The sequence below is a fragment of the Lissotriton helveticus genome, chromosome 10 (assembly GCF_964261635.1).
Source record: "Lissotriton helveticus chromosome 10, aLisHel1.1, whole genome shotgun sequence".
NCBI classification, from domain to species: Eukaryota; Metazoa; Chordata; class Amphibia; order Caudata; family Salamandridae; genus Lissotriton; species Lissotriton helveticus.
The window spans coordinates 16,549,368-16,569,989 of NC_136071.1; the positions used below are offsets into that span (position 1 = coordinate 16,549,368).

Consider the following 20,622-nt stretch of genomic DNA (forward strand, 5'->3'; position numbering starts at 1 on the left):
CCTGGCAACCCCCCGAAACACAAACCGAGGTCCGAGCCTTTCTGGGGCTCACCGGATACTACCGGCGGTTCGTGAAGGACTATGGCAGCATTGTGGGGCCCCTCACGGAACTCACGTCTAAGAACCACCCAAAAAGAGTCAACTCGACTCCCGACTGTCAAGCGGCCTTCGAGAAGCTGAAGGCCGCCATGTGCACCGCTCCTGTGCTCCAGGCCCCCGACTACAGCCGCGAGTTCATCGTTCAGACCGATGCCTCCGACCATGGTATTGGGGCCGTCCTCTCCCAACTGAACCCCGAGGGAGTCGACCAACCAGTGGCCTTCATCAGCAGACGCCTACTGCCCCGAGAGCAGCGCTGGAGCACTATTGAGCGGGAGGCCTTCGCCGTAGTGTGGGCCCTCAAGAAGCTCCGGCCTTACCTCTCCGGAACCCACTTCCGGGTACAAACAGATCACCGGCCCCTGCAATGGCTAATGCAAATGCGGGGGGAGAACCCCAAACTATTGCGATGGTCCATCTCCCTGCAGGGGATGGACTTCACTGTGGAGCATCGCCCTGGCCAAGACCACGCCAACGCGGATGGCCTGTCCCGCTTTTTCCGCCTCGACGAGGAAAGTCCCCAAGAGGATGGGTGACTCTCCCCGCCTTCAGCTGGGGGGGACGCATGTTGGACAGGCCCCATGAAGGGCTCGCTCCCTCCCCGCATGACAGGGCCCTGGAACCGGCCCTCCGGGTGCTACCCGCAGAAGCAACCCGCAACCCGTCCCCCCATGGGACGTCTGCTCCCGGGAATCCCTGTGTCCCTGGCCTGGGCCACCGTCAGCACCCTTGCCCGGGCCAGCCGCCATCTTGGACCCTGCGCCACGAGGCCGCGTGGCCTCAGCTCGACCCCAACCCCGGGCCTGGCCAGGCCCCGACATCCCGGCACCACCATCCACCCAGGAGGTGAACGGACCACTTGGCAGGTCAATGGGAGTAAGAAGTGTCGATGGCTCTCTCCCGCCAGGTGCCGATCACCCCCAGCCTCCCCGGGCGCTGGCTCCACCCCCCTGCTGGGTGTCTGGACTCCCTCATCCCGGACCTCCCGACCTCCAAGAGCGAGGGTCCGGACATCAAAGAGCGCCAGACCTATAACTGAGGCAGCCCCAGAACAGGAAGGCAGTGGTATCCTGGAGTCGAGAGACACCGCGACGAACTCATCCTTGACGGACTGCTGGCGCTGCCGCAGCCCTGCCTTGTGAACTATTGTCCTGCCTGCTGGCACTGCCGCGGCCTTCTGCAACCTTCATCCTCGTGGGACCCGCTGGCGCTGCCACGGCCCGTTGTAACCTTCATCCTCGTTGGGACCTGCTGGCGCTGCCGCGGCCCGTTGTAACCGTCATCCTTGCTGGGACCTGCAGGCGCTGCCGCGGCCCGTTGCCACCTACGACCTCTTCGGGACCTGCTTGCGCTGCCGCGGTCTGACCCGTCCGAACACCGAGCTCGAGGATTGTGAGCTATCGCCGTTCCACCGCCGTACCTACGGGTACCAAGACTGTCCCGCTACCCCCTTCCCCTAGAGACTAGAATTGAGAGGATCATCGTGTCCAGATCTCAGTGTATTGTGCTACCTTACTTCAAGAACTGCCTATAAAAGGTGTTAATCTGATCTTCGTGTGGTGTCCATCTGTGGGGGGGAAGTTACTTGTCTGTACGATCGCTGGGGACGGCCCTTACCGGAGGCCTCTCCCCTTGTGCTCGGCCGACCCTCCAGGTCCCCGTCTAACAGGTTCACTACACGTTAGTGCGCTGGCATCAGGTTCATCACACGTTAGTTCTCTGGCATCAGGTTCATCACACGTTAGTTCTCTGGCATCAGGTTCACTACACGTTAGTGCGCTGGCATCAGGTTCACCTCATGTTAGTTCTCTGGCATCAGGTTCACCTCATGTTAGTTCTCTGGCATCAGGTTCATCACACGTTAGTTCTCTGGCATCAGGTTCATCACACATTAGTTCTCTGGCATCAGGTTCACCACACGTTGGTGCTCTGGCATCAGGTTCATCACACGTTAGTTCTCTGGCATCAGATTCACCACACGTTAGTTCTCTGGCATCAGGTTCACTACACATTAGTGCGCTGGCATCAGGTTCATCACACGTTAGTTCTCTGGCATCAGGTTCATCACACGTTAGTTCTCTGGCATCAGGTTCACTACACGTTAGTGCGCTGGCATCAGGTTCACCTCATGTTAGTTCTCTGGCATCAGGTTCACCTCATGTTAGTTCTCTGGCTTCAGGTTCACCTCATGTTAGTTCTCTGGCATCAGGTTCATCACACGTTAGTTCTCTGGCATCAGGTTCACTACACGTTAGTGCGCTGGCATCAGGTTCACCTCATGTTAGTTCTCTGGCATCAGGTTCACCTCATGTTAGTTCTCTGGCATCAGGTTCATCACACGTTAGTTCTCTGGCATCAGGTTCATCACACATTAGTTCTCTGGCATCAGGTTCACCACACGTTGGTGCTCTGGCATCAGGTTCATCACACGTTAGTTCTCTGGCATCAGATTCACCACACGTTAGTTCTCTGGCATCAGGTTCACTACACATTAGTGCGCTGGCATCAGGTTCATCACACGTTAGTTCTCTGGCATCAGGTTCATCACACGTTAGTTCTCTGGCATCAGGTTCACCTCATGTTAGTTCTCTGGCATCAGGTTCATCACACGTTAGTTCTCTGGCATCAGGTTCATCACACATTAGTTCTCTGGCATCAGGTTCACCACACGTTGGTGCTCTGGCATCAGGTTCATCACACGTTAGTTCTCTGGCATCAGATTCACCACACGTTAGTTCTCTGGCATCAGGTTCACTACACATTAGTGCGCTGGCATCAGGTTCATCACACGTTAGTTCTCTGGCATCAGGGTTACCACACGTTAGTTCTCTGGCATCAGGTTCACCTCATGTTAGTTCTCTGGCTTCAGGTTCACCTCATGTTAGTTCTCTGGCATCAGGTTCACTACACGTTAGTTCTCTGGCATCAGGTTCACCTCATGTTAGTTCTCTGGCTTCAGGTTCACCTCATGTTAGTTCTCTGGCATCAGGTTCACCTCATGTTCTCTGGCATCAGGTTCACCACACGTTGGTGCTCTGGCATCAGGTTCACTACACGTTAGTGCTCTGGCATCTGGCTTAATCACTTATTAACGTCAATCCTTGCAGACACCTTCCACAAGACAAAGTGCGTGCTCCAGATGCCGGGTCCAGACTCATTGAGAATTGCTCTTTGGAGAATTGGACTTATCAAGGGGAAGCAGGAGGGTGTAGGACACATCTTAGGCATCTGATGCGGGGTCTTGGATCTGCCACCCTGATGCTGCAGTTCATGTGCGTGGCCACACCGGTACCACCCACCATGCAGGTTAAAATATCAGGCTGACATGACCCTTCTTAAGGGGGCTTTCAGCGCCTTGTCGCTACGTCACACCAGCATCAGCGTGGACCACTGACTCATCTCAGGAAGCAGCCACAGCAGTCTCAGATCAAGTCTGAGAACAAAGTAATTTCTGAATCTGGGGAAGAAATTGGGGGAAGTGAAAGAAAAATGGAATCCTTGCTGTACTTTTGTGGTATTTGTACAGATAGGAAAATATGTGCAAGGAAAGAGTATTAATATTTCAGCCACAGATTAGGACGTCATCTAGTCACACGGTCCAAAGTATGACCCTTTCCAGGTGGTAGCACTAGCAGGAACCAAGGGAGTTAGGCCTGCTCCTGCAAGGCAGGGAGATGAAACATTCAGAAGTAAGATGTAAACCAGGGTCACTAACAAAAACATGACCAGTTACCAGTTGTGACTAGTTAATGACACCATCTGCCCTAACTGAGGTCGTTTTACGCACCCTGCCCTAATGGCACATTCGGTGTAATAAAAGGTATGTGAAAACCGACAGTTCACATGTCAGGATGTAATTGTGTTAATGCAGTCTGCTTGTTAACACTCATATAAAGAAGGGGACTGGCCTATAGGGACCCAAGAGACTTCCAGAAATGCTGCTAATGTCGTGAGTGGCTTGTAGGGCTTATGAAAGATGCTTACATTATATGTTTCAAAAACACTCTGGGTTTACTTGGAAGCACCAAAAAATGTCAGTGATGCACTAATCTGCTTGCTTGTGCAACACCATTGCTCTGTGACTTAGCTCTGCACCACTTGGAAACAGCTTTTCTAAGTTGTCACTTTTGGTATCTCCTTCTAGGGCTTAGCAGGGACAGACGTGGCCAAGGAGGCATCCGACATCATCCTGACCGATGACAACTTCTCCAGCATCGTCAAGGCTGTGATGTGGGGCCGCAATGTGTACGACAGCATCTCCAAGTTCCTGCAGTTCCAGCTGACTGTCAACGTGGTGGCTGTCATCGTGGCTTTCACCGGGGCATGCATCACTCAGGTGAGTGCGGACTCATGGGTATGGGAGCTCACGTGACCCTCCTCATGTTCATTCACTGTCCCCGTATCAACAAATACAGGCATCATTCAGCAATGTGTAGTCTCAGAGACTGGAACAAACATGGGGACGCCTCTGACCCATTCAAATGAGTGGAATGAGTGGAACTGCTATGGGGACCTCTTTAGCTCCCGCTTATGACTTCTGCATCCCACTATCAAGTTCTGTGCTACAAAGAGTTCTTTAAACACGTGATCAGTCACCGCACTCAGGGGACAGGCTTCCATGGCTCAATCAACCTAGAAATGTAATTGCCCTGGTGTATGGAATATGAAACAACAAAGATGCATTTAAATACAAGCCATGGAAAATACCACAGGAGGTCAAAGTGCTTTTACAACCAGATGAAGTGAGTGTGCCTTTAAAAACACGGTGAGACAATTTTGTGTACATACATATAGGGTGTCACTGACCCATATAAAATGTATATGATACATTATAAATATCTGTTGGAGCTAAAATAAACAAGTGATGGGTTGCAAATGTTAACAGACACTACAAACTAAAAATAAATCTGTCCGTAAGATGTCTTTGCAGCAATCTTGTCACAAAAAAAATTGAAGTAAAGCTATACAATGCAATCAAGTTATAATTAGCAAACACCCACTGAGAAGATGTGTGCCAATAAAAAATATTAACAAAAGACACATTTTTTTAAAACCTACACAAAACATTTTTAAAAACTCAAAGTGCAATTATGAATTAAGGCCCCATAAAAATCGACCAGACCTGCACAAATAGATCATTCCCTTCCATTAATGTCCTCACAGCATTCTGAATTTGAGTTTTACTCAATGAGCATTTTCCGGGGGAACGCCATACAGTTTTTGAATGAGGATAAAGTCCAGTACTGATTCAAAATATGTCAACATCTTCGAGGGTGAAAAAAGGTATGCTGGAGGGACCTGTAGCAAAATGATCATTATTTTTTTTTAAACTACATTTTGATGTGGTGATTGTGTCAGTCCGCTAGGTGGCAGTGTTAGCCAATGAATGTAAGGACACATGTTAAAAAAGATGTAGTATTAAAAACGAAGAAATTAAAATAAATACTTAAAACTAACTAAACATTTCAGTTTTGCCTTATAATGCACCTGTCCTCAGTAAAAGGTTGCCCGCTTCTCTGCGCCTGGAGAATATCCGCCAAGTAGAAAAACTTGAATCAATAAATAAATAAAATCTTCATTTTTATTTACACAGGGTTCTCGCACCATGACAATGTCCTCTCTCACCTTTCAATATCTCAACAGAGCTTATCACAGGACTTTAATGAGCCCATTTGATCTCAGTCCTGTAGCGCCTTTCAAGTCAAGCCTAGACAGCGCTAGCGCTGTCTGGAAGATCTGTTGTCTGTAATTTGTGCGGGCTCTGGAGTATTGCCCCAGTACTTGGCTGCTGCAACTTGGGGACTATGTTTTTTTTTTCTAGCAATTGCCTCTATTTAACTACTTTGATAGAAAACGACCAACAGAGGTCAGTAAAATGCCAGAATCGCTTTCTGCTTAAGGATTTTATTATTTTTATTTTTCTAGCAACTGCCTCTATTTAAATGCCTTGATAGCAAATGACCAGCAGAGGCCAGTAAAATACCAGAATCGCTTTACCTAAGATAATGTACTTCATAACCAAAAACTTATAAGGTCCCAAAAGCGAGTCCTATTGCATTGCAAATGCTTGTCCATCCTGTTGCCAACACTCCTTAGCAAATGAAACACTTGTCAATGTACCTCACACTGCACTGTGCTTGCCTTCTCCACTGTAGTACAATACGTTGAAAAATAGAAAATCCTGATCTAATCCACTGCACTTTGATTCAAAGTACACACCGCTGGGGTTCTCCACTGCAATATGATCTATTCTAAAGAAGACAGTGTTGGGCTAGTCCACTGTACTACAAGTAGAGAGTGCTGGCCTTCTCCTTTGCATTATAATCCAATCTACAGAAGAAAGTCCAGGGCTACTCGACTGCACTACACTCTACTTCAAAGTACTCAGTGCTAACTTACTCCACTGTAATATAATGAGTCCTACAGAAGAAAATCCTCGACTAGTCCACTTTACTACACTCTACTTCAAAGTACGCCGTGCTGGTTCACTCAACAGTAATATAATAGATCCTGAAGAAGAACCTCTTGGTCAGGTCCACTGCGCCATACTCTACCGCAGAGTACACACTGCTGCCCTTGTCCCGAGCAATATGACCCAGTCCGAAGGAGCCGACTGGATCTTAATCCGCTCTGAAGTTTGAAATACTTTCTAACACTGAAGCCTACCACATTTGACAATCTCTAATTCACAGATCTTTTTGCTGCTCTCGTGCACTGCAGCTTGGGTAGTCGTGGTCTACAGCACTCACTTCAAGCGTGTCTACTGGAATACATCTCACGGTAGTGCAGGACGTCAAAGATACTTAATTCTACACCTTCTGGTATCTACGCCAATATCTGGAAACACTTTGGTCATCATTACTGACACCCAAAGGTTTCCAGCTTACCCCAAATGCAATCCCCCATTCTATGAATTTTTTGTATTGACTATTGTTTTAGTAAACATGCATTGATTACTATTAATGTGGGGTTGCACCGCCCTGAGGGGAGCCATGTCATGTAGCAGCACCCGTGTACCACTGCAGACATACATTAGTGCTGCTCTTAAGTGAGCTCAGGCTGAGTGTAGACGGTCTTCACTCACCCTGGCTGCGGAAGAGCTTGTGGTCCAGTTTTGAATGGTATCATCAGAGGATGAGTCTCATGTCTTGTTGTGCACCTCACCTTCTTCTCTGATCTCCACCCTCAGGACTCCCCTCTAAAAGCTGTCCAGATGCTGTGGGTTAACCTCATCATGGACACCTTCGCATCCCTGGCTCTCGCCACTGAGCCGCCGACGGAGTCTTTACTGCTGCGCAAACCCTACGGCCGGAACAAGCCCCTCATATCCCGCACAATGATGAAGAACATCCTCGGCCATGCGGTGTACCAGCTTGTCATCATCTTCTCGTTGCTGTTCGTGGGTATGTGGGCAACAAGTGATTCTCTACTGGGAACTGTGGGATCTCGCCTGAGATAGGGCAACCATGCCTCATTGGGTCCACCCTGCACTAAATAGCATCTTTGTTACATCTTAAAGACATAGAGCCTGATTTAGACCTTGGTGGATGGGTGACTCGGTCACAACGGTGACTGATATCCAATCAGCCGAAATATAAATCCCATTATATCCTATAGCATTTATATTTCGGCGGACGGGATACCCGCCACTGTTGTGACCAAGTATCCTGCCCACCAAGATCATAATCCAGCCCATCCTATTTTCACTGATGCATGTATTTATCATAATGTGATACTTATTTAACTGCATCCCTTGTTACACCTTGAGACTGTGAGCTGGGACAGCAGAGCTCTCACTCAAATTACACATATTGTACAATCCCAGATAGGACAGCTGCACCTCAGAGTACAAGTCTCTGAGTAATGACAAACACTAGAGCCATCCTTCAACTTACTCAACTCTCAGTCAATGTACAAAGCGGAAACAACCCTCAGGTGACTTCCATCGAACATTCCCAGAGAGCAGATATGTTACCTAAATTGCACACCTCTTAAAGGATCTGAGATGTGGAGCATATTCTGCACACATAGCAAACTTTGCAGTTTTTTTTCCAGAGTTTTATATCGTGCAAACTTGACCCGAATCAGGTATCAGAGCGCTTTACATAGCACCATTTGCATTACATGATGACACATTCATTTTGTCAGGCACGGGGAGATTAAGTGATTTGTCCAGATTCACAGGATGTTCAGCGTCATTGCCTAGACTCAAACCCAGTTCCCCAGATTCGAGGTTGACCACCCTAGCCGTTAGGCCAACTCCTCTCCCCTCTGCTTAGGTAGCAAAGGTATCTCTCACTTTATATTGAACAAACAGACCAAAGTCTCAGACAAACAGCAGCCCCTCTCTGCACAGAGACCTTACGCTAGGAGGTCTGAGGTGACCAGCCTTTACCAAATAAAGTAGCCTTAGAGTTGTTAAGCACATTTTATCGACTCAGGGACAGCAACAGACAAGAGAGCCACCACTAAGGTTATAAACACCTGAAAGTCTGAGGCAGCATAACTATCCCCCAGGTTACAAAGATATTACTTGGCTGAATCCTCAAAAAACAGATCTATCGCCAACATTAAACAGTTCTCAGCAAGATCTCAGACAACAAAGGTATCTTTCAAGTTAAACAAATGACCCAGACAGCTGAGCTATTCTCAGGTTACACAGATTTCAGTAATTCCTCACACATCAAAGCCATCTCTGCTTACACCAACCTTACAGACTCAGGCCTCAGATAGCAGGGCTATCATTGTGGCTTTCCAGATCTTGAAGGCTCTGGACTCAGCAGAGCCCTGCTATGTCATCAGATCATGGGTTCTTAACAACCTATGGAATAGTATGGCAACTGAAGAGGAGTCTGCACAAAAAAACATACTTTCCTACTGACCAGCAGTCCTGTTTCTCTTGCTGGACCATAATAGGGTTTGTGAATTTAAAGCACTCCTGAGCTTCGCTTCTCTCCTCAGAGATGTCTTCCATACCCTTTTCCTCCCCATCTCTGCATTTCCAGGTGAACTGGTGTTTGATATCGACTGCGGCCGGAACGCTCCCCTCCACTCTCCCCCATCAGAGCACTACACCATCATCTTCAACACCTTCGTCCTGATGCAGCTCTTCAACGAGATTAATGCCCGCAAGATCCACGGCGAGAGAAATGTCTTTGACGGCATTTTCAGCAACCCCATCTTCTGCTCCATCGTGCTGGGCACTTTTGGCGTTCAGGTGAGCCTGAGTGTAGAATGCCCCAAGGACCTGAGGAGTGGTGGTGAGCCTGAGTGTAGAATGTCTCAAGGACTGGAGGAGTGGTGGTGAGCCTGAGTGTAGAATGCCCCAAGGACTTGAGGAGTGGTGGTGAGCCTGAGTGTAGAATGTCTCAAAGCCTGGGGGAGTGGTGGTGAGTGGTGGTGAGCCTGAGTGTAGAAAGTCTCAAGGACTGGAGGAGTGGTGGTGAGCCTGGGTGGGGTAGGTCCCAAGGACTGGAGGAGTTGTGGTAAGCCTGGGTGTAGATTGTCTCAAAGCCTGGAGGAGTGGTGGTGATCCTGAGTGTAGAATGTCTCAAGGATTGGAGGAGTGGTGGTGAGCCTGAGTGTAGAATGTCTCAAGGACTGGAGGAGTGGTGGTGAGCCTGAGTGTAGAATGTCTCAAGGACTGGAGGAGTGGTGGTGAGCCTGAGTGTAGAATGTCTCAAGGACTGGAGGAGTGGTGGTGAGTCTGAGTGTAGAATGTCTCAAGGACTGGAGGAGTGGTGGTGAGCCTGAGTGTAGAATGTCTCAAGGACTGGAGGAGTGGTGGTGAGCCTGAGTGTAGAATGTCTCAAGGACTGGAGGAGTGGTGGTGAGCCTGAGTGTAGAATGTCTCAAGGACTGGAGAAGTGGTGGTGAGCCTGAGTGTAGAATGTCTCAAGGACTGGAGGAGTGGTGGTGAGCCTGAAAGTAGAATGTCACAAGTTCACGCACAATCCATGATTTCAAGTTGGGCGCAAACACTGTTTGCGTATCATTTTAAATTTACAGAGCAATTCAAAAGGAGGATGTTAGAACTCAAAGGATTGTGAGGTGGAAGAAAAGAATAAAATACAAACAAGTACTAAAAAAACAAATATAAAAAAATTGCAAACAAATACCAGTATTTGTAGATGTTACATTGTAAATGTTTGTGAGGCCTCATCAAAGAGGTGCTCATTTCTTCACATGCTTCTTAAGGCTGTTGAATAGATACCATTTGGTCTTGGGGTGCTTTTCCTCTGAACCCCCTTTTTCTCTTTCTTGCAGATTGTGATCGTGCAGTTTGGAGGGAAGCCCTTCAGCTGCGCGCCTCTGAATGCAGAGCAGTGGCTCTGGTGCCTGTTTGTGGGAGTGGGGGAGCTTGTCTGGGGGCAGGTGAGCATCTCACTTTTCTAATCTTCTTAGACACTCACTTGGGCCCACACTAAGATTGCGGCAGCGAGTGGGGGTTGTCACTGTATGTTCTCCAGCGAAGGAGTTGGTGTCTCTCAAATAGAAGCAGTAGGCTCATTTGAAGTGTGTTTTGCACTAGAGCAATGCTAAAACACTTTGAAATACCCAATATAAGGATTTTTGAAGAAACAATATCTTTATCCGATCATATAAAATTTTATCTCAGGGACATGAAATTGTGGGACCAGGCCTTAGAAGACAAGGCTTTGCCCACACACAAGAGTCTAAACATCCCATTCTCTGATGGCCACAGGCCTGCTTTACTAATATTTTTATGTCTTTTCATGGTTTGTCTAGGAGTAGTTTGAGTGGTGAAGTCCACTTGTTCTTTTATGGGCCTAGTCACAAAGGTAAATCTACACATCAGAATCTACTCACACTTATATTCACGGTGACACCCAGGTGTAAGACTTCACTTTTTTGCTATTCAACATTTCAGAGTGTATATTTACAGCTAGGTGTAGACTTACATTTGTCCCCCTACATTTACCCCCCTTAAATCAGGATGTGGAGTCTCCTACCGTAGGATTTCTAAGTATAAAGTTACAACTAGTACTTTAGCACATGTCTTTGGAGAATGATCTCTGCCAGATGGCGGGAATTTCCCTGCGGGAAAGTAGAGGGGAAATTACTAAAATGTGTTATTCTATAGAAAGGATTACAAATATTTTATTGTAAAATATAAATGTAAATTAACTTTAAATATTGTTGCAGTACCAGTAGTGGGTCACATATGGTGCTTGACGTAATATGGAGTGAAGTCAAAAATAAATTACAAAAGTAAGAACTAGTAGGCAAACACCTTTTCATTTGTGCATAATTCCAAATTTCACCCAATCCACAAAGTGCCAAGGCACACTAAGAGTAAAGTACAACTATATGTTTTTTCTTTTATATGCCTATGAGCCCAAACCCTACATTTGCTGACATAGTGCCAGTCTGCAAACATAGCATTATTGGACATGTGCTTTTGCAAATTGCTTGCTCCAGACCAGATCACAATGTGTTCTTTAGACCACCATTTGCCACAGGTCAGCCTCCCAGCATGATTGGACAATTCTTGAACGCTGTAGCCATTCCTTAAATTTACCAAACTGGTGTGTGCACTGTGACTAAAGCACTAGCAGTCATAATAATAACTTCATCTGCCTCGTTCTGATAATAATGTTTTGGGGTTTTCTATCTAATCTTTTTATGTGGTTGTAAAAGTTCTTCTAATTCCAAAACACATTTCCTAGGTCCTTGACTATCCAAAGTCATCCCAGGAACATATTTCTGTTGAATCACCTATTGCATAGAATGGAATGTATGCTCAATCCGCTGGCACTCCACTGGTTGTAACAGATTAATGATTCTGTTGAGCCTCTCATCTAATCCGTTAGCCTGCGGGTGGTATAAAAGTATTCAATACAACCTTACTTGAAGAACTCCAACAGAGCTTGTAGTGTGAAATGAAAACCCCTTTTAAATGCCTCTAACAAGGAAACAGTCCTCTGGTGTAACTTTCAGGAAGAACATAGTCATCTCACCTCTGGTAGATGCATCAGAAAATCAGTATTATATCCATTTTGATGTGCAATCATTCAGCACAATCTTATATTTGATGTTTAATTCAAAACGTTCTGAATATTTTACTATTTACTTGTAATGCATCATACTACCATACAACATGCATTTATAGCCAGACCTAGTAGCATTACCAATGCTTGTTTTGTTCTGCACCTGAAACTGGGCCCAGAGGCATAAAGTGAGGGAAACATGTATGAATGTAGAAACTAGTTTACAGCCTGTAATCTGCCATAGTAGATGATAGAGGTAGTGGGGCATTGAGAGGTACATTCAAACCGTGCGGTAGACTGGAAAGTTGCTACTTCCCAGGAAACTTGGACTGTGGAATTCTCAAGCCATCTACAAATAAAAGCAGCACAGAGGGTGCTACACACCACATTGATCCAGGCACATACATGAATGTTTGGACACCAGAGAGGGAGGTTGTAGGGCAAAGAAGGAGACTTCCTCAAACAACTCCTGCATTTCATGTACTCTAAAGCTGGACATGTCTGCTCTCTCCGTCTGGTTATTGACAAAGAGAGCTGGTGGCAAAACATTTTTCATTGCTTGTTTCAGTTCCCAGACCTTTCCTTGGGTTTTGGCAACCTCCCACTCTGTCTCTGCCGAATACTACCTCAAATGGACAAGTATCTCTGCAGTCAAGTGGTGGTAAAAGAGAACAAACGCCTTATATATCATAGTAGCACTTACACTTGTTTTCTGCTTGATAGGAACTAGAAGGCAAGACATGTTTTGCGTTCTCATTGTGTTTCTCCTTCTGTTTGCCCCTTGGCTTTGTTTCTTCTGAACAGTTGATTGCCACAATCCCCACCAGCCACCTGAAGTGTCTGAAAGAGGCTGGCCACGGTCCCGGAAAGGACGAGATGACCGATGAGGAAATGGCTGAGGATGAGGAAGAGATTGACCATGCTGAGCGGGAGCTTCGACGTGGTCAGATCCTCTGGTTCCGTGGGCTCAACCGGATCCAGACACAGGTATGGAGTGTGGGCTGATCCAGCAACCAAACCCAAAGCATTTGTGGACACCACTTAAAGGGTGGTTTATATTCCTTTAAGTAACAGTATCTAGTTTTGAACACTCTAAATGTCCTAAAAGACTTCACATCTTCTCGACACTCGACAGTGGCTCCAGAATGCTGCCAGTATCAATCTGAATGATATGGAATCATTTGCTGCCACAAATAACTTTGTTTTTCCTCCTAGGTCAAGTCGTAAGACAAGGAAAGTTGGGGACTAACATAAGTATCCCATTCTTTCCTTATTTACGCATCCACTACCTTCATGAAACAAGCTCCAAGTTTTAGATTTATTTTTTGCTATGAATCTAATTTGGCTACACGACAAGCGAGATAAAATCGCTTGAACAGCACCAAAAGAATTCATTCTCAGTTGTAGATTGGATGTTTTAGTATGTTCATTTTCTGTTTATGATTCACAGGTTAAAACATCTTATCAGGCAACTTCATGTGAAGGGGTGTTTTTACATGATTGACAGCGTGGCATGCCTCTCGACAAGGTAGCATCACCTAAAATCTGCTAAAAGTCACTTTAATGTATTTTTCCTTAGTCTTATTTAACCCCGATACAATTAAAAGGGCCTCTGTTTAAAGGAAATATATCAAGTTCCCAATCCTAAGACTGAATGACCAACATGTGATTCCAGAATGCCCCTTGCTTGATAGGGTTCTAGATTCTGGAATATGCCTGTGTTTGTTTCCTAGTTGGGTGTTGGATTCCAGAAAGCCCTTTTGTTTAAGGTCATTTTGGCTGGTTTCCAGAAAGTTTCTTTGTTTAATAACGATGGGTTGGATTTGTGATTTCAGAATATCTATAGGGGTGGACGAACCTCACAAGAGTTACATAAAAACTCAACGAGATTCCGTGAAGTTCTGCCCACTGGCAGAAAATATGCGTGTCGCACTGCTCGCTCTGCAAGTTAGCACCAGTAGCGCGAGCAGCGTGAACAGCACTATACGGTGGACAAGAGCGCGTGGCTATTCAGGGTGATTTTGATACCGCTAGAGTAGTAAAATCTACTAGAGCTGCAGCAAATCTACTCAAGAAGTAACCCTCTTACCGCATCCGCCTGTCTTACAAAAGGCGTTAGGGGAAGCGAATCACTGACATAATATAGAATTCACAAATATAGAATTACCAAAATATCGAAGACAAAATATAGAATGCAAAAATATCGAATTCCTATCTACAAACAGGTAAGTACAAAAATATTGAATCAAAAATATAGTTTAAAAAAATATAGTTAGTCAAAATATCGAATTTTTTTAAATGTCTTAAAAGTAATGTAAAATTAATGAAATAATAAATATAACATTTACTATTCCCACTCAAGAGAGTGCAACAGTAGGGAAAGCGTTGGATAGCGTAGGGGTAAAAATTACTATTCCCACTCCAGAGAGTGCAACAGTAGGGAAAGCGTTGGATAGCGTAGGGGTAAAAATACTATTCGATATTAAATTACTTACCTTCAATTCGATATTTTTCACCACTATATTCTGTTCATTCGATATTTTGTCCATTCTAAATTTTGACTTCGATATTTTGGTAATTCTATATTTTGAATTCGATATTTTGTCTTGGTACCCTTGTGAGCATTTCTGGGGCCTCACGAGGAAAAAATTCCACCACACGGCAACTGGCAGAATTCGGCAAGGACTCCGTGTTACAATAGTAACACAGAGTCACCAAATTCCAAGGGTGGAATGAAACATTCCGCCCAACTCTAAATATCTTTGTTTGGTGATGTTGGCTGGTGGTCGAGATCAACTGTGTTATCATTCTAAAAATGACCTGTCTGCAGGGGCTGTCCTGGGAAAAGAAGCAATTGTACTTCCTTATATCTGATCATCAATGTCCAAGAATCATGGCAGTAGAGATGTCATCATGCTTCTTTCTACAGTGTCTGGTTGTTTTTCCGGGTACAGAATGTGCCTTTGCTTCTTGATGTTTTATTTGGAATGTAGATCCCAGAATGCCTCTTAGTTTGATGTTGGTTAGGGTTTTAGTCGCTTGGTTTGTTAGAGCAGGGGCTCGTTTAAAATTTCTCAATGTCCCTCTATTTGTTGAATTCGTTCATTTTAGGTTATGGACTTCATAATGTTCCTTTGATTGTTTATTTTTTTGTTTACTTTGGGCTCTTGAATGCCATTTTTCTTCAATATCTGATGATGTTTGAATGTTGGAATGCCCCTTTATTTGATGAGGTCTTATTGGGTTTTCAATTCCAAATTGTCCCTTGGTCTGATGATGAGTGGTTGGTTTTAGGTCCCATAATGAGTCCTTGGTTAATGATGTTGGATGCATTTTGTATTCCAGGTCATTCTTAACTGATGATCGTTTGGTACAGCTTGGAATTTCAAAATGTTCCTTTGTTTGATGAAATCGGTTTGAAATGTTAGACCTGTTGTGACCACATCCACTGTTGTGTTATGCTACAGATTTTTGGGAGTCATTGCACCTCATTCAAGTGCTACAATTAGGAGCTGATAATGATGGCGGTCAGACGAGTATCCGACTGCCACTGTTGCGGAAACGGCCGACGGAGAGTCAGTGGTCCTGCCCGCCAAATTATGATCCAACCGCCAATGGAGGCTGTCGGAAACATGCCTCTTATCATTAAGACTTGTACTGAGGCCCGGAAAAGGGCCGCAGCACAAGCCCCAATGCCAAAAGACATGTTTGTAAACATCCCTGCACCTTGTGACAGGCACTATGTGGTGCCTGCCACACAGTGCATTTCAGAGGCCCAGGGAAAGGGGGGACCATCTAGGGGCATCCAAAGTCACTTTCCACCTGCCTTTTCAAGGTAAGGGGAACCACCATGAAAGGGCAGGAGGAAACGAAGATTGTAATCCCCACGTCGGTGCCTGAAGAGGGGCCGCCCCTATTGTAGAGATTACTGACCCTCCAACGGTCCGACAAGCACGGCGGACGGTCCCTCGCCAGGTGCCATCACCAGCCACATTGTAATACAGCAGGCAGCCCGCAGGGGCCAATGTCGGTGGGGCCGTCACCGACGAGCCGTCGGTGTCACTCACAGACATCGTAATCAGGCCCTATGTGGGGAAGCTCAACCTCTATGGAATACATTAAGATTCTGCTCCCTTCAGGATGCAACCAGGCAGTTGTTACAACTCAATCCCCAATACCTTTCAGGGCACAGACATCATCCTGGACCTGCTATAACCCACTGCATATCAGTGAAGACATATCCAGGGCAGCCGGTATACACGTTGACACAGAGATGGCTCAGATCAGTGCAGATATTACTTCCATATCAAGCAGCAAGAGATAGTAGAATGTTTTGCCATTCACAGGGTGATACTTGCAAGAGTTCATCCCCACTGTCATCTTCATGGCAAGTTACATCCAAAACGCTGGTTGCATTGATGACAATCGCTGGAATCATACTGGCGTAGCAGGTGACACCCACTGGCATGACGGCCAGTCTGGAGTGGTTTAAGTTGAGCTTTCTTTGGTACATCCAGGCCTGGGTTTCAATTAGGCATTCTGTCATGGTGGACTCAGACCTTCCCTCCACTTGCTCCATCAGCAGTTTCCTCAGCGTACATCTGGAAACCTACCTTCTGCAGTAACCTAACCTGGAGCTGCATACATATGTTAATTAGTACTGGTGAGAGTAATGTCCCAATGAGACTTGGATGAGACCCACCTACCCCGTCTGGACCACCCCTTACCTCCAAGTCAGTAAGGCGAGCATCCATTTCTTCACATGTACTGTGATGCCGAGAAACTCCCTTTGCTGGGCTCTGGAAAGAATTCACCAACTGTATGAAAGGCAGCCGACAAGGCCAATGAAATAAGGAGGTCACTTACGTATCATTCCGTTCCCACACTAGCCAATGTTCAACATCGGCAAGACAACACTCGGCATCAGGCTCTGACTGAAATCTAGATTGATAACAATCTTCTTTAACACCATAATGGTGGCGGCCTGTAAGCTTGCAGGAGCCCTCAATGCAGTAGTCTTGTGAGACCCACCTACCCCGTCTGGACCACCCCTTACCTCCAAGTCAGTAAGGCGAGCATCCATTTCTTCACATGTACTGTGATGCCGAGAAACTCCCTTTGCTGGGCTCTGGAAAGAATTCACCAACTGTATGAAAGGCAGCCGACAAGGCCAATGAAATAAGGAGGTCACTTACGTATCATTCCGTTCCCACACTAGCCAATGTTCAACATCGGCAAGACAACACTCGGCATCAGGCTCTGACTGAAATCTAGATTGATAACAATCTTCTTTAACACCATAATGGTGGCGGCCTGTAAGCTTGCAGGAGCCCTTAATGCAGTAGTCTTTAAAAAAGATGACTGGACCTTCTGCATTAGATCAGATGTCTTGCGTGCCACTCAAGACAGGCAATGGCAATTGGGCAATGGGAATTGGGCTATTCATTCAGGAATTGAGGGAGATGGGAGCCACCGTAAGGAGTAGTTTCTGTCCTGTAACTCCAGTTCTGTAGTAGGGGTATCTCTGTTATAGTCATAATCTAGTGAATAGTCCCGCCCATGTGCGTGGACCCCGGCAATCAAAAATAATCTCTTAAGTTGTCAGAAATTTGCAGAACTGCAAAGACACTTAAGAGAACATTTAAAGACAAATAATGCAGCCTATATCCACAAGCTACACTGTCCAGTACTTCAACTAGAAATTCCACCAAAAAAATCCACAAACAGCAAAGCCTGTCCAGATTTCCCTTGTTTTCACTGCAAAACCCCTCAGAATGATAGAGAGGAAAGCCTGGACAGACAAGCCCCATAGGCTGCCATTATGTGGCTTAAATAGGATACTGTGCCTTTAAGAGAACCTTCTCTCAGTATCCCAGAATGCATAGCAGGTCCAACTTACTTTCAGTTCTTTTTGAAGGCGTAAAACGCCAGACCTGTCGCATTCCTTAAAGAAACACTTCTCTCCACCGGGGAGGCGGGAGGGCGCTTATGACTATAACAGAGATACCCCTACTACAGAACTGGAGTTACAGGACAGAAACTACTCCTTTTGTAGTAGGGGATCTCTGTGTATAGTCATAATCTAGTGAATAGAATGGCAAGCCCATCCCCACACCAAAGCGGCGGTGGAGAAAAGAGAATTAACGCCACTATTGCGCGAACAGATTTCGCAGCGAAGCCTGCCCAACCTGAGCGTCTGCCCTGGCATCAGTGTCCAGGCAGTAATGCTTAGCAAAGGTATGAACCGACTTCCAAGTGGCCGCCTTGCAGATTTCTGCAATCGGAACATTACGGAGCAAAGCTGTCGTGGCAGCTTTGCCCCTGGTGGAATGAGCCTTAGGCTTACCTCCTAAGGTCTTATTAGCTTTTTGGTAACATAGTTGTATGCAGGACACAATCCACCTGGAGATAGACTGCTTAGAGGTCGCAAGACCCGTCCTGACAGATCCATAATTGATAAACAATTGGTCAGACCTACGAATATCTTTGGTCTTATCCAGATAAAATTTCAACACCCTCCTAACGTCCAGGGAATGTAACGACCTTTCCGCTGGAGAAGAAGGATTCTGAAAAAACGTAGGCAAAGTTATGGTCTGGTTGACATGAAAATCAGAAATAACCTTGGGAAGAAATTTAGGGTGAGTACGCATAACAACCTTAGCAGCATGAAATACAGTATAAGGTTCCTGGCAACACAACGCCTGAATTTCACTCACCCTGCGGGCCGATGTAATGGCCACGAGGAACGCCGCCTTACAGGACAGGTGCTGCAACGAAGCCTTATGAATAGGTTCAAACGGCTCCTTCATCAGTCTGGACAGCACCACATTCAATTCCCATGAAGGCAAAGGAAGCCTGACAGGAGGGAACACTTTCTTCAAGCCTTCCAAAAAATCTTTGATCACAGGGATCTGGAAGAAGGAAGTCTGTGAAGGGCATTTCCTGTAGGCAGTCAAAGCAGCCAGATGAACCTTAATGGAATGAACATTAAGGCCAGACTGCGCCAGATGCAGCAGATATGGAAGGATAACATCCTCCCTGCATGTAGTCGGGTCATAGTTCTTAGACTTGCACCAGATGCAAAACCTCTTCCACTTGTAAGCATAAGAAGTCCTAGTGGAAGGTCGCTTAGCCTCCTTCAGTATGTCCATACAATCCTCAGGGAGATTCAGATGGCCATATTGCACTATTTCAGGAGCCATGCCGCCAAACTCAAAGACGAGAGGTTGGGGTGCACCATCCGCCCCCGAACTTCGTGAGAAGGTCCGGCCTGCACGGCAGCTTCATGTGAGGAAGGAGAGACCGGTGAAGCAGGTCCGTGAACCACCACTGTCTGGGCCATTCCGGGGCGATCAGTATCATCCGCGCCCTGGACTGGGACAGCTTGATGAGAACCGTCGGAATCAGGGGAATGGGTGGAAAAGCGTACAGAAAGCTGTTCGACCAGTCGATCCATAACACGTTCCCCAGCGTCCCTGGCTGGTAGTACCTGGAGGCGAAGTCTCGGCATTTGCTGTTTTCGGCGGTGGCGAACAGATCTACGTCTGGCGTTCCCCACCTTGCGAAGACTTCTCCTAGTACGTCGTCGTTCATGACCCATTCGTGGTTTTCCTGAATCAGTCTGCTCAGTTCGTCTGCCTGAACATTCTGTACACCTGGCAGATGCGTGGCCGTTATCGACAGTCCTCGAGCCAGAAGCCAGTGCCAGATCGCCTGCGCCTCCTGTGACAGAGTGCGTGATCTCGAGCCCCCTGCTTGTTGAGATAATACATCGTTGTCGTGTTGTCCGTCTGAACAAGCAGAGAGTTGCTCTGAAAGGACGGATGAAAGGCCTTCAGTGCCAAGTGAACAGCTCTGAGTTCCAGGAAATTGATGTGGTACGTGGACTCCGTCAGGGACCACGTCTCTTGAATCTGTAGGTCTCCGGAATGCGCTCCCCAGCCCTGGAGAGAAGCATCCGTCACGATAACCTGAGGGGGAATATCCTTGTGGAAGGGAACCCCTCTGAGGAGATTCTCCGCTGAACACCACCACTTCAGAGACTGAAGAGCATGCAGAGATAGACGTATCTTGTCATCCCAAGATCCTCTCCTCTGGTCCCACTGATCCTCCAAGCACTCTTGCAACGGTCTCATGTGCAGCCGTGCATGTGGCGTCAGAAAGATACAGGAGGCCATCGATCCCAGTAGAGAAGACACCGTCCTCACTGTCGTGGATGGAGCGGCCATGAGAGCCCGAGCCTTCCGAAGCAGTGATAATCGTCGCTCCTCCGAAGGAGACACGCTTGCTGACAGCGTATCGATGGAGGCTCCCAAGTACTGAATGCACTGGACTGGAGTCGGAACCGACTTGGACATGTTGATGTGCAACCCCAGACTGTTCAAGAGAACGCACGTCTTCTAGAAGTGCGCTTGCGCCACCGCGAAGGAGGAGGCCTTGATCAACCAGTCGTCCAGGTATGGGTAGACAAACACCTTGCTCTTCCTTAGGTGTGCTGCTATGCACTTTGAGA

At 46.6% G+C, this 20,622-nt stretch overlaps 1 protein-coding gene across 1 annotated transcript in view; it reads left to right on the forward strand.

The window, feature by feature from the left end:
* Positions 1-20,622, forward strand: part of ATP2B3 (ATPase plasma membrane Ca2+ transporting 3) — a 633,319-nt gene that overhangs the window by 587,396 nt on the left and 25,301 nt on the right. Inside the window, exons 17-21 of the mRNA XM_078664571.1 lie at positions 4,244-4,435; positions 7,289-7,502; positions 9,105-9,316; positions 10,366-10,473; positions 12,915-13,097. Coding sequence (XP_078520697.1) covers positions 4,244-4,435; positions 7,289-7,502; positions 9,105-9,316; positions 10,366-10,473; positions 12,915-13,097 — 909 coding nt within the window. The remainder of the gene's footprint in view (positions 1-4,243; positions 4,436-7,288; positions 7,503-9,104; positions 9,317-10,365; positions 10,474-12,914; positions 13,098-20,622) is intronic.